Consider the following 14,353-nt stretch of genomic DNA (forward strand, 5'->3'; position numbering starts at 1 on the left):
CTCAAGACCTTAAGTCCTCTGTTTGTGAGGTCATTCTTTAAGCAAAACATCGTTAGGTCCAATTTCATGTTCTCTATTATTACACCATAAATAATGCCATTATATTTTATAGTAGTAAGAACCCTGTATTTCATTTTGAACCAATCCATAAAGTATTTCCAGAACAATTGTCTATGAGAGCATGAAACTAAGAGATTGTTTTTGTAATGTTGCAAATTACCTTGAAGCCAAATCTTTATCTTATAAATATGGTGGATCATTCATGATTTTAAAGTGGATTTCTTTAGTCTTGGGTGGAACTGGGTATTTATGGAATTTGGTTCTCAGTTTGGATATTTTGTTGTGGGTCAAGTAAGTCCATAATGTTTTTCTTATAAGATTGAGCAGGGTATAACTCATTTTGCTAGAGTGGATCTCATTAATTTATTTAAGCATTTTTTAATAATTAAAATTAATTCCATTTATACAAAGTGTGGGGATTGATAGTACAAAGAAGATTCCATGTTTGGTATGGCACCAATAAGATATTAAAATCTTTTGAGGTCGCACTCAAAGTTATATTTACGACCAAAAAAACATTGTAAGGTAATACATCCCCATTTGTATCTGACAAGTCCATACACCATGCAAGCAGCTCTATAGCATTTTCTTGAATGAATTGAGTCAAGGCGTCGCATGGTGATGACGTCAGTCAACACCCCGCTCATCTTAAATCATATGGTAACAGCTTTCTGAACAAAACAGGAACAATAAAAGCACCAACAGTAGTCATGTCTGTAAATTATGCCGCCGGGCTTTCGCCGTATGCAGACAAAGGCGTCTGCGGACTTCCTGAGGTAAGTAAAATACAGCTACCTACCGACTTAGCTCTAATTAGCTAACGTAGCTAGCAGGCTAGCCGAGAATGTCTTGTTTCCGTGCAGTGCACAGGATATAAAGTAAATATGGAGAACATATATCCATTCTGGAAACGATGTAAAGATACTCATCTACCCTATATATGTATGATTATACTCACAAGTCCGGGGAATGTTCACACATCGACGGTTTTCTTAAATATATACCATGTACGTTGTATGTTATTTATCCTATATACATAAATCACAAGCTTTGTGGATGATGCTCAAAGACCAGAAAAAGGCTGAAAAAGGAGAATGAAGTTGTAGAAGTGGTGAAATTTAGTAGTTAGTAGTTTAGTAGTAGTGGAACACTGAGTTATTTCCAGTCTAGCATCATGCTTTTGTCTCAGTGCCCCCTTAAAATATTTTCTTCTACTCCTGAATAAAAACATTCCTTCCTACCTGAATTGTATTATATTTGTATAGATTGTCTATTTGATACATTAAATAAATATAATGATTTAAGTTGCAGTGTATTTTATTTATTGTAATTGTTTGCAAAGATTATTTAAAAAAATTATCCACCATAATGTTAAATTCTTGACTAAACAAAACTAGCACAAGGAACAATCTACATGTATCATAGTTAAAGCTGTCAATATTTATTTATCTTTTGGAATATATATGTTGATACTGTATGGTGACAACAATACATTTTTGATGCATTGTGCAGTCCTTATAAGTTGTACATTTCTTTTGTGTAATTAGTTTTTGGGTTCTCCATGTTCTCCGTGTTCATGACCTGAAACACAATTATTATTGATGAATTCATTTATTCATTCATTCATTCATTCATTCATTCAATAAATAAATAACAGCAATAATAATAGCAGTACATACATACATACAAAACTAGTGACATGAGACATCACACAGAAACAATTTTACAATGTTTGGAATTGTTTTGTTATTTCCAGTCTTTATATCATTAAAAAAATAATGCTCTGATCTTAAGTTCAAGTGCAAGCTATGTGTGATCAAGTCACTGTCTCTACTTATTTGGGAATATCATTTTCATTCTTGCTGTATTTTGTGTGTGTGGCAGACATTTGATAATCCAGAGGAGCGAAAGCTGAAGGTGGAGACTCTCGCCCAGTTGATTAAAGAGTCTCAATACTTAGTTGTCCACTCTGGAGCAGGAATCAGCACCTCAGCAGGAATCCCTGACTTCAGGTGAGACATAATCAAATGCAAGTCACTGAGGGTTTGTTTTTCCCTCCCAAACAGCGACAGCTGATGTTTAAATCAGCTGGGTAGAAAACACTCAAACCTTCAATCAAATCAGAGGCTCGATTTTTAGGCTTCTTCGTTCATCCATTCATTCTTCTTTCAGCTTCTTCTGATTAGGGGTCTCCACAGTGAATGTACTCAAATTATTGGATTATTGGTTGTTGTTTCTTTCTTAGCAGGATGATAATCACGTCTCCTGGGGTGACTGCTAAACCAGTGCCTCAGAGTGCAGGCAGTCAACACAGAAATCTCATTTCCCCCCAAATGTGTTGCTGATTGTCAGAAAATGTACCAAAATGTATTCGCTTTTACAACCACTACTGTGACACCGATATTAGAACTTTAAGATAAGCAATAAATTGTGCTAATCCCCCAATCAGGTGCCATTATACACCACTCCATAAGAAGAGTGTACAATGAAATGACTTCATTAAAAGAGGTTGACGACAGAGAGGTTAGATGACCATTTAAATCATATGGCTCCTGTCCAACATTATTTACGATCTCAATCTATTTCCACTGCACCGTGGAAATACAAGTGTATAACAAAAGTGTACTGACCTTGTGCTGATACACTGTATGTTTCTTACTGCACCTCTGCCATATGTTAAAAAAAAGTTATTTGTGAAGTTTTAAGATTTTTTAAATAGCTGGATCAAAATGCACCCGTTGTTTTGTTCAAATTGAAAGTCTTATCTCGATTTTTGATTTTTGTGACAAACAAATTGGAAGAACTCCTCACTATTCTGTTACTCTAGTATTTCTAATGGTGTCAAAAACAAATGTATATCCTTTTGTTCAAGTCTGTAATTCACATTTCCCTAACTTTAAGAACATGTCCGGATAAACAGTATATCGGCATGACTCTTGCAGCAGATGTCCATGTCCCAAATAATGCAACATAAATATCTAGTTTCGTATGAATGTGAAATCTGACTACCTTTTGAGCAGAACAGATACCATGAAAAGGACAATTGTGTCTCTGACAGGTCAGAAGCAGGGACATTGAGATTATTGCAGTTATTCTGGAGACTGTTGTAAATGCTGAACCGGACAAAGTGTTTCTCCTGCTCAGCCCAGTAAGAGAGGAGGAAATTACACTAACTACATGGTACCATTTTATGTTTTTGTCAGCCTTAAAAATATGGATTACTACCATGTAAATAGCATCTATCTATAGTGGAAATATATGGAGATTTTCCTGTTTTGAAATTCAAATAGTTACTGTTTGCCTGGTGGTTAAATGAATAGTCAACTGGTTTATACTCTGACTATCTGAAAAATCATAGTTATCCAGTTTCTTCTTAGGATTTTTCTATTGGCGATCTAATTATAAAACACACTGTTACATGTAGGACTGTGACAACTCATTTTTCAATCCTTTAAATGGAACAAAATGGTAAAGTTAATATTGCATTAAGATCAAGCCGACACGGTTTTACCAAAACAGTATGCATAATGCATTGCAAACTGAACTACATAGCTCTGGGATTTTTATTTATGCTGCAGATTTTTACTTTGTAGCTCAGTTGGCTGCTAAATCAGTAACATGCGAGTTCACTGATTTCACTTGCAACCAGGCACCTATTGGACAATGAAAGCTGCTGGGATTGTCTTTTTTCGTCTAAACTGGAACACCATTTACAATCTGACATCATGTTCTATTGAAGTTATCGATTTTCACTAGGGGTCAAAATATGGATTTGGTGATATATCCTGGTCCGTCCTCATGCTACCTATTTACCTATATACCTATTTACAATATTTTATTTATATAAGTACACAGTCCTTGCCAGTTTCACTTGCCGGGTTACTGATACATTCATTAGTTTTTTAAACCACTTCACAGTTTATTTTATAAACATGGATGTAAACTGCACTTTGACTGTGTGGTGAATGCACTCTAATCTAGTCTTCCACTATTGCTTAGACATAATGACATGTTAGTTTTGTCTTAGTTTTCTTGTAGTACCACTGCTTGCCCAGATGGGGGTGCTACCTGTCTGTTATTTGCCAGGAACATCCCTCTTTAAACAATAAGTGAATTCGCAATGTGTATCTTTATGGAAAACAAAATTTGCTACTGACATCAGAGATTTGACATGAAAAATAGAAAACCTAAACTTAGCCTTGTGAATGACAGGAGTTTTCCTATGTGAATTCACATTTGCATGCCTGGAAATGTTGTACCTGACTAATATTTGATAGCTTTGCCTGTGAGGCAGGTAAAAGCGACCTTGGATGACAATATAATTAAAGCTAAGGATTTTCATCAAGCAACAAGTGCAATTTATATTCCCACTACTGCTACATACACACATACACACACACACACCGATACACATGATCCAGCTATGTCTAAGAAATTCAGCGGCTTGCCCCATTTACCAGCCTTACAGATCATCTGTGGCTTTCATGTCCTGCAGCATCTCTCATGGTGATAAGCATGTAATAAATGATGTAGGTGCCTCTCCATTAATGCTGGAATGTCTTTGAACTGGTATTGGCTCAGCAGGCGGTGAAATATACTGGCAATGAGACATGGGGCTATTTGAGTTCACACAGAAAGCAAGAGATGAGACTGTTGTGGCTGCATTTGGAGATACGGAAGATTATTTCCCTTGTTTGATGTGTAAAGATAAGTTGTGTGTCCTTGAAGTAATTTGCAAGTGTCAACACCAGTGGTGACAGGAGCACCGTGTTCATTTTTAATTCAGACACTTAACACTGATGGTTAATTAAAGAACCATTAGCAGACTGATGGTGCATGCAACAAAAGATTTAATTTCTATGTATAATTATTTTGTTTGATATAGTTTGTTGTATTTTCTTTGTAGATTTAAAAGCATGATAATCTTTGCAGTGTTCTGCTGCCCCAGTTATTGTTAGTAGGCTCAGACCTGCAGCATGTTGTCAATTTGGTTTACAAAGTTTGTAGAACTCCTCTTACTCAGCCATGAATACAAAATCACACATCCGGTCTTGAGTATTCACCAATATTTTCTGTTTCAGGGGTCCAAAGGGGGTGTGGACATTAGAAGAAAAGGGTGAGTCACCTCACTTCAACACCACATTTGAAGAGGCCCAGCCCAGCTTAACTCACTTGGCCCTCCTGGGCCTGCAGAGGGCCGGATACCTCAAGTATCTCATCAGCCAGAATGTGGATGGCCTGCATGTCCGATCAGGATTCCCCAGGTAATAGATTCAAATCAGGTTTGAAACTGATGAACTGAGTAGTAGGTGTCGCACCTGAATTTACAAATTGATGCGCTGATGATTACATTTTAATGAAACTTGCAGTTGAACAACATAAGTCAATTTATTTCATTCACAGAGCTTATTAGAGTCCATTTGCTCGCCATAAATTCCACAACGTCCAAATCTGTAACTTTCCTGCCGCATCAGCAGTCAAACATTCACATGTAGATGTGCCAAGTTGTAGCCACTGGCTGTTTTCTGTCTGTAGGCCCTAGGCAGGTTGATGTCATGTGAGTAACACATTAGTACACAACACGTTACACATAGTAATGTAAACCGTGATCTACAGCAAACCTTTAGTATGTACAGCCACAAATGGACACAAATTATATAACAATGTACATATAAACAATAATTAGGTAATCGCTCAGCTCAACGTGTTCAGAAGATGCGGTGAATTCCTCCTTAAAGAAAACAAAGTTTATTTGTTGTGTTTTATGAACACAAATAATAATTTGTATACTCTAACATAATAAATGATTTGTGTATTTTATTTAGATCCAGACTTTTTTTTGCTGGAGACCACTTCATAGCTTTTTATTCTCCACCACTGTCTAGGCAGCCCATTGGCAGCTCTCTGAAGAAAATCATTGAGACAGCAAACAAACTTATGAAGTAAACTGGTATATGCGCAAGTTCTGGGTGGAGCTATAGAGCACATAAATAAGAGTAGTTCAGAAAATTTATCAGAGCAGAAGTTTGAGAGAAGTACTGAGAAAAACTTGTGTTGATGAATCCTGACATTAACATTAACTTGAACAATGATCTAAGAGAATATTGTGTTTGTGATCTTTTTTCCCTTTGTGGACTTTTCCCCCTTCTTTCTCTATTAGGGATATGTTATCAGAGCTTCATGGGAACATGTTTGTGGAGGAGTGTGAGAAATGTGGCCGGTATGTTTGCACCCATATATGCATTAAACATCACCCACATTATTATTATTATTATTTTTTTTATTTCTCCCATAACTCTAATCTTTACAAGCTGCTGTTTTTAAACAGATTTTTATTTGGAGTAATTTAATGAGGTATAACACCATGAGGTTCAGTTACTTTTCAGTATATGCCAGCCTGTACTCCATCTTAGCTTTATTGCATCTGGTGGGAGTTTTGGTGCACAACGTTGGCATACCAACATCTTAGACCTTGTTCAGACCTGGTGTTGACATCCATCCTGAGGAATCTGTATCAATCATATTCAGATTGGTCTGATCTGTGAACACTAGCATTCTGAGTGCGCCCTTAAATCTAATCACAGAAACCACATTCAGAGGTGGTTTGGGGATTCAGGTGACTACATTCCTGAGAATGTATGAACGAAGTCCCTCCTCAGGACAGATTAGAGACCGCCTCATCAGCTGACATCATCTGATCCACAGCCGTTACACTTATGTCTGTATGTCAGTCTGTCTCACTTGCTCGCTCTCTCTGTCACTCACATTTAAACACAAACACACTGACATCAGACACATATGTACTGCCAGACTCCTTAAAGCACCATTTTGTTCTTTTAAACAGTCATGACATCAGTGTATATTTGCTGACACCATGTTGCATGGGGGTGGTAGTTGCTGGTGAATGTTTTCTATTTTTGAAATAAAGTTCATAAATCTATTGCAGAGGGCAGTGGAGTACTTACTGTATGAGGGGGGAGGTGTCTGGGGGCTGCAGGATATTGTTGAGTGTAGAGAACAGAGTCTGTGTGTTTCCTTCAGCAATGAGTTACTTATTAATTCAGATACTAAAAACACAGATGTTGATTTATGAAGCTGAACATCTGCAGCCAAGTATGGAATTAGATGTGTGTATTAGCAACTTTTTAAGAAGCAAACAACACTTTTTAAGAAGCAAATTAAATATCTATTTAATCATTCAATAATATTGTATTGTTTCAAAATACACTTGTTCTATGCACTGTGTTTGATTTGTTTGTGAGCGGGCCTTAGGAAGCCGACTGCCAATTAAATCAATATTTTATTGGCTTCTTAAAAAGTGTTGTTTGCTTCTTAAAAAGTTGCTTGAAAATATTGACACAAATCTAATTCCATAGAAAAGAAGGGCATGAAACTGTAGACTGTCCATATGTGGTAATTAAATCACAAAACATGTTTTGCCAAGTTCATTAAATCATCATTTCTATCACACTAATCCAAATTTGTGCTAAATAACAAATGCATGCCAGGCACCCCATACTAAATGAGGCTCTCATTCATCATTGACCAGCAGCACCACAGTCTGACTTATTCAAATGGAAATTCCAGCTGAGCTATACAGCCTTTCACAGAATGCTTATTATCTCAAATTGATTGCAGGACCGTGACAATGATTTCCTTTTTATGCGTCAAACCAAAGTTTTCTGGTGAAAATGTTTTTTTTCTCCCAGGCAGTATGTCAGAGAAAAAGTGATCGGTGTGATGGGCCTGAAGCCGACAGGACGTTACTGTGATGTGGTCCGCTCCAGAGGACTAAGAGCCTGCAGGTAACACGTGTGGTTTTGTGCATTTTCATTAATATAGTTTACTTTCATTTATTTTCATTTATTATATTATGTGAATCCTTTTGACAACAGAGGGAAACTAATTAGCACCATTCTGGACTGGGAGGATGCTCTGCCCGACAGAGACCTGAACAAAGCAGAGGAAGCCAGTCGGTGAGACAAACATTGCAGTTTGTGCCCTTTTATATTATATTATTGTTCCTTTTTGTTTTTCAGCAGCTGTTTTAGCACAAATTACACTGTATTTCTGTCTATCATGGCGTCCTCTGTTTCATGTTAAAAACCGCAGGCCATTGGTCAAACTGTGAATGTCCCCCTGATAACTGAAAACGGTAAAGCCTCTCATGTGTCAGTATTTCCTCTCTATCAGCCACAAAAAACATTTCCTATTTGTCTACAATTAATTAGCTTTCGTCTCATCCTGATGTGTGCTCTGTGCAAGCCGTCATACTATTTACTATTTAAATTACAGTGAGAAGAATTTGAGTCCTACTGATGGCAAAAGTCATGAAAGTATGATTTTCTAGCTTGATTTCTACTGTGATTCAGACGTAAGGTTTGGTCTATTTTTTTCTGTCAAACTGCAAAGGCAGTTGTTTTCGTTACTGATTTATCCTCCAATAATTTCCATGATTTCATGTTTCTTCTGCAAACACAACATGAAAACATTGAAAACTGTTACTATCACAGAGTGACCTTCCCTTGATACTTTCAAATGTCTTCCTGTTTTTAGAGTTGTTCCGATTCCGATACCGGTATCGGAAATGCCTCCGATACTGCCGAAAATGTGGGTATCGGTATCGGCGAGTACTGGAGTCCATGCACCGATCCGATACCACGTTATTTAATAGAGCTCCGTTAGCGCTGACGCGGTTCTTCTTCGCCGCTCTTGAAACAGTTGCGCTGTGCTGTTTTAGAGGCGTGAAGAAGAACTGATCACCCGACACCTGTAGACAAGGAGCTAACGTTAGCTCATCATGTCGGCGGTTTGGCAGTATTTACCAGTTAGCTCCGTTAGCGTTGTTAGCTGCGCTAGCTCCGTTAGCGCGTCTACAGTCAAACTGGAGCGGCCCGTTTATTAAACGAAAAGAGCAGCGCTACAACTAACCAGCGTACCTGTGTCCTGCGTATGTATGCCTCTGTTTTTAAAGTTTAGCGTTACTTCAGAGACTCATTTTAACAATCTGGAGTCGAGTAAAAATGATGTCACGCGCGTCCTTTTCCGGTCAGTCGTCATGGAAACATGAAGCTCTGCCAGTGCCGCGGTGTTTGGACCAGAGTGAAAACAAACGTACAAGCTGAAAAATGAAATAGCATCACTGGTAAAAATAAATGATGTCCATTTGCTGTATCCGTTCATCTTTTACAGAGGGTTTAACCTGAGCCAAGCCTTACCACCAATGATTTATTTATTTATATATATATGTATATGTATGTATGTTTATTTCGGTCATGTCAGTTAGATCACTCATCATCACACATCATCTTAGTGTAGTTTACACAATACACATAACCAAAAGGGAAAGCCGGAGAAGCAAAAGTTTATCTAGTCCCGTCCCCATTACCCACAGACTACATATTTTCATCATACAATACATAATTTTCTTTTTCTTATGACAATTTGACAAAAACATGTTTCAGCATCAGGTAGCACTCAGAGATGCAGTTTAGCTCTAGACAGTCAATCAGACTCCATGTATGTCACCTTCTGTTTGGTTACATTTGCTTCCACTGCCGTATCCACACGGTGTCTACAGATTTCTGTCTCTGACCTTTGTCATACTTTCCTCCTGGGTCATTCTGTATCGATTAATGGTCATCTCTACATACTTCTTTTTAAATACACTCCGTTTTGCTGATTTTTTCATCTCCTCATCCAGATTATTCCACTGTCTGACACCCGTGACTGATACGGTAAAGGATTTGGTGATGATAATCATATCACAGTCATGCAGGCGTAGTATGATATATATTTTTTTATAACACACTGGTATCGGTATCGGTACTCGGTATCGGCCGATACCCACAGCACAAGTATCGGAATCGGTATCGGGAGAGAAAAAATGGTATCGGAACATCTCCACCTGTTTTCCTCAATAAGCAAAAAGAAAAAAAAATATAATGAGTTTAAATTAAAACATTACGCATGACAGTTAAATTTTTTCAAACGTATTGCAGTTAGACATTTCATATAATTTTTTAAGTGAAGCTTCAGTTACATTTTTTATTATGTTTTAGATAAAAAAACAAGAAGAGATGCCATTAAAAACATTAACATATACACTCTAATGCAAGAACAAGAGCCTTTATATATTGCATTAAAATTAGGATTGAACGTAGAACAGTCAGATGTAGAACCATTCAATTGCAGCCTTTGCTAGTTACATTGTTTCATATTGCAATTTTGATTTGAGATTCAATAATTGTTCAGCCCTTGTCCTCGAGACTAACATGGGAAATTAATTAGAGAGAAGAGAGTCAAAACTGAACCGTGATAATTCTCCGGTCACCACCTCCTGCAGCCACTGTCGTCCTGATGAGTTGTTTTGTATTTGAGGAGATGAATATTAGACGATTATCAGATAAAGGAGAATGAATAACGGTTGAAGATTAATGTACGACTCGTCTCTCTGCTGTTGGCTCCCAGACAAGCAGACCTGGCACTGACCCTCGGCACGTCCTTGCAGATCAAACCCAGTGGGGACCTTCCACTCCTCACCAAGCGCAAAGGAGGGAAAGTAGTCATCGTCAACCTGCAGCCTACCAAGCACGTGAGTCTCGTACTTGCACCTCCACCACACACATATTTACTCTATGGAAGCCAAGATTGCCACTTAAATTACTGAACACAAATCAGAGGCTGGTAGAAACGGCAGTTATTATTTTAAAGAAGTCTATTTCCTGCTTTTTAGCAACTGTGTTGTAATTTTCTTACTTTCAGGACAAGCACGCACACCTGCGCATCAATGGTTATGTGGACGAGGTTATGAAACAGCTGATGGAGCTGCTGGGATTGGACATCCCAAAATGGGAAGGACCGACTGTCTGCGAAGGCTCCTCTGCCACATCTGAGGCTGATGTCAAACCACCACGTGCAGTGACTGCAAAGGGAAAGGTGAAAAAGGAACTCATTAAGGAGCAGAGGAAAAGAGAGGCATTGTCATCAATGGATGATGGGAGCATTAAGGAGGAGGTGGTTTCAGTGAAGCGAGAGAAAGCAGACTCTAGCAGTGATACATAAAGAGAAATAGCCTTAGGTGTTTTTCTTTTTCACAATAACACCTCAACACGAACCCATCCAGGAACAAAGTTTACAAGCAAGGGTGCTCAGTTTCATCACCTTTACAGAGGATGGAGACCCTTAACATCCTTCAGCCTCTGGAGCACACACTTGTATTGTATTGCTTTGGTTTTGTCAATCCTAGAGTAGTCACACTTGTGTTTACAGCTGTGATGGACACTTCTGAAGCTCACTCACTCCAGTGAAGTCTCACAACTTCACCTGCTCACTTTATAGAAAAGATGTTTGTTTTGCAGATCATTTTTTTTTATTTCTGGTTAAAACGTTTACCTAAAAAGAAAATTGGCCAATGCACAGCCGGCACTATGACTGTTTCTCTCAAGAGCGAGGATTTAATTTAGGTCAACGCAGTGGAATATGACATAAGACATTTATTCAACGGAGCCTTTTGTTTAAGCGTGTGAGGTTGCTGCACCTTATGAAGAGCTTAATTCATATCCATGTGCTGCTTTTGATTGGACTATAATCACACTGTACTGTACATTCCTTGGAACATGTTTTTTATCTCAGGAAACATCATTGTAGATACAGAAAGTCATTTTACCGTTTTGTTATATGTACATATTTTTTATTCCCATTAAAAATAAGTACCCCTGTGCTGTGGTGTCAATCAGCTGTTGCCTACTTGCATGTCACCACGTGGGATTGTTTGTGCCATAAAGCCTCCATACGCATAACCCCAACCATTTCTGAGGTCAAAATCTACTCAAAGGTTGTAAAAATATTCATTACACACGGCTGCACTGAGAATGAAAATAATGATATCTACATTATTTTTTACAATGTCTAGTGTCGAGGGAGAGAAGACTTTCCTCCTATTGTTACTCTCAATACAAATACCATAACATTAAATGAAATTAAAGTCGAAAAACATTTGTATTAAGTATTCCACCCTTTAGCTGCTGTGGTGACAATTTATCCTGAGTTTTAAATGTCTTTTGTTTGCCACAGTCGGTGTCGACTGGGAAATCTTTGACGCTTGTCTATGACCCGTTAAATCTACGCCTCCAAAAAATTAAAATCTTATTTATTACAATGAAGTTATATGGTGTACAGCTCCTTTAGCCAATAAATAAAATAAAACTAAAATGGACAGGGAATTAAGGAAATAGAGCACAAAAGCAGCAGCAAAATCAAGCAGAAAAAAAACGTGTTTCCACTCAGCCACACCTCCACCACCTCGACTTCTTATTTTAACGGCCTTCATGACCTGAAGAGGGCACAAAAAAAGGCAAGCAGCATTATAATCAAGAATTAACAAAATAAGAAATGTCTCCCACAACTGCAGTGACATTTAAATTAGGTCTGCAACAATCAATTAATCAATCAGCAGAACATTCACCAGGTGCTGTTATAATTATCAACCACAAGCCTTATCACATGTGAGAAATCGTTATATCTGTTAGACTGATATTAAACTATTGATCATTTTATAGAAAAGAAACACAGATCAAACCCAGTGGGGACCTTCCACTCCTCACCAAGCGCAAAATAAACACAGAAAATGAACAGATATTTTGGTGGGTATGTAATTCCCATTTGTTTTTCAAAGCTTCGATTCACATCTGTCTCATTCGGTTCAGAGTGTGTTCGGTCCAACAGATGAGCCATGAAGTCTTAGGCTCTTCAGAATAGTGAGAAGGCAGATAAATGAGGAAGAGCATCAAATGGTTTCTGTTCACTGACTCTAGGATTATAAATTGGAAACCTTGAACTCTGTCTACAGCTGCTCGTTCTTTTAACCTCGGTGCCAAGAACATTGGTTAGTCAGGCAGTCGACAACAGAGCACCACTGGCTGTGAAGCCAGAGAGAAGGGACAACAGTCAGCGTGGCACGACTTAAGTCTGTGCTGTGCTGCAGAACGGCTATAAGGAATGAGTCGCATGTCTGTGGAGAGAGAGACTGGAAGACTTTCTCCCTCTATGGTCTGATGACGATGATGCCAGAATCAAACTTCTCAGTTGTAATTCAAAATGCTGCGTCTAGAGGAAAGCAGGCACAGTTCATTAACTATTTAACAAACGCACCCTGCCGCAGAGCACTGTGGCACTTTCAAGTGAGAAATTGAGAACAATGAAGAGAGGCAAGAAGTCCAGACTAATCTAAGTGTCAAAAACCACTTGGACTGGGTTGAGTTAATGCTCATAAAAGACTGTCACACTAGAACAAACAAGGAAATAATTTACTGAATCACAGAGGGGTGAGTGTTTGGAAAAAACAAAACAAAAAACAGAATACTTAAAACCAGTTTGTAAATCTATAGCCACTTTTAGACTGTAATGTTCCTTAAAACTAGGATAAACTGGCCAAAAAGTAGACAAATCTGGCCTAAATTTAAGAAAGTTGTGCTTATCATAAGCAATGAAATGGTGTAATGTTAGAAGACAAAGTTAGGTCTTTTTTTTTTCTTAAACAGTGTTAATTTTCACATTAAACTTGCTTGTCAAAATTGTTTCCTTTTAGGCAGAAATATAAGAACAATTTCACACAATTTTTACTTTCTTTCTTCCTTAACAAGCAAGTGCACATATGTACCTAATACAGTAGCCAGTGAGTTTATTTTCAAATCAGTCAAATTCAATGAATTTCCATTAAAACGGTGAGAAAGTTCATTTGTGAGCTTTATTTTCAAACCTGAAACCATTATTATAATGATTATTGGTCAATCGTTATAATAAGCAACAGTCATGAAGTGTTTCATCACGTAAGATTACTTTTTAAGATAATCACTTACCACTCTTTGATCTTAAAAAGAGGAACATCAAATTGTCACGGTGCCTCCAAGACACATGCACTTTAATTGTAATTTGACTATGTCGTGCTGTGCAGCAGCACTAACAACTGAATCCAGATTCGTCACCACAGTTCTTTACAGAGATTAGTCTCTAGAGACACGTTCTTCCTGTTCGTGTACCCATTTTTATTACCCACGGTTCAGGACTCGATGCACCTTCAAACATGTAAACAGCACATTTACATTTGCTTTGTCTGCTTTCATGTAGCGCTTTTGCTAATCTTCACATTCATCCAGGACCTTTCTATCACACTCTTGGTTTTCATGTCTTTCTCACTGCGTTGAGCTAATTGGTGGAACCAGGGATCTAAATACCAGCCCTTAGATTAGCTAATATCCATCTTCTACCGCTTTATCCTCAGGTTACGGCCATG

General features: G+C 37.9%; 1 protein-coding gene across 1 annotated transcript; it reads left to right on the forward strand.

Annotated features, from left to right (window-relative positions):
* The first annotated feature begins 663 nt into the window (after window positions 1-663).
* Window positions 664-11,794, forward strand: sirt6 (sirtuin 6). Its single transcript, XM_058649497.1, has 8 exons — window positions 664-836; window positions 1,945-2,072; window positions 5,142-5,324; window positions 6,221-6,280; window positions 7,770-7,865; window positions 7,956-8,036; window positions 10,531-10,654; window positions 10,825-11,794. Exons 1-8 carry the CDS (start codon window positions 771-773, stop codon window positions 11,122-11,124), a joined length of 1,038 nt encoding a protein of 345 aa, XP_058505480.1. The 5' UTR covers window positions 664-770; the 3' UTR covers window positions 11,125-11,794.
* The last annotated feature ends 2,559 nt before the right edge of the window (window positions 11,795-14,353 follow it).

The sequence above is a fragment of the Solea solea genome, chromosome 1 (assembly GCF_958295425.1).
Source record: "Solea solea chromosome 1, fSolSol10.1, whole genome shotgun sequence".
NCBI classification, from domain to species: Eukaryota; Metazoa; Chordata; class Actinopteri; order Pleuronectiformes; family Soleidae; genus Solea; species Solea solea.

What these genes read in the sequence shown, in the direction of transcription:
- sirt6 (XM_058649497.1), top strand. Translation starts at nt 771, where the DNA reads ATGTCTGTAAATTATGCCGCCGGGCTTTCGCCGTATGCAGACAAAGGC. An exon ending in GCGTCTGCGGACTTCCTGAG is followed by an intron (nt 837 to 1,944) that starts GTAAGTAAAATA and finishes TGTGTGTGGCAG; the next exon opens with ACATTTGATAATCCAGAGGA. An exon ending in GTCCGATCAGGATTCCCCAG is followed by an intron (nt 5,325 to 6,220) that starts GTAATAGATTCA and finishes TTTCTCTATTAG; the next exon opens with GGATATGTTATCAGAGCTTC.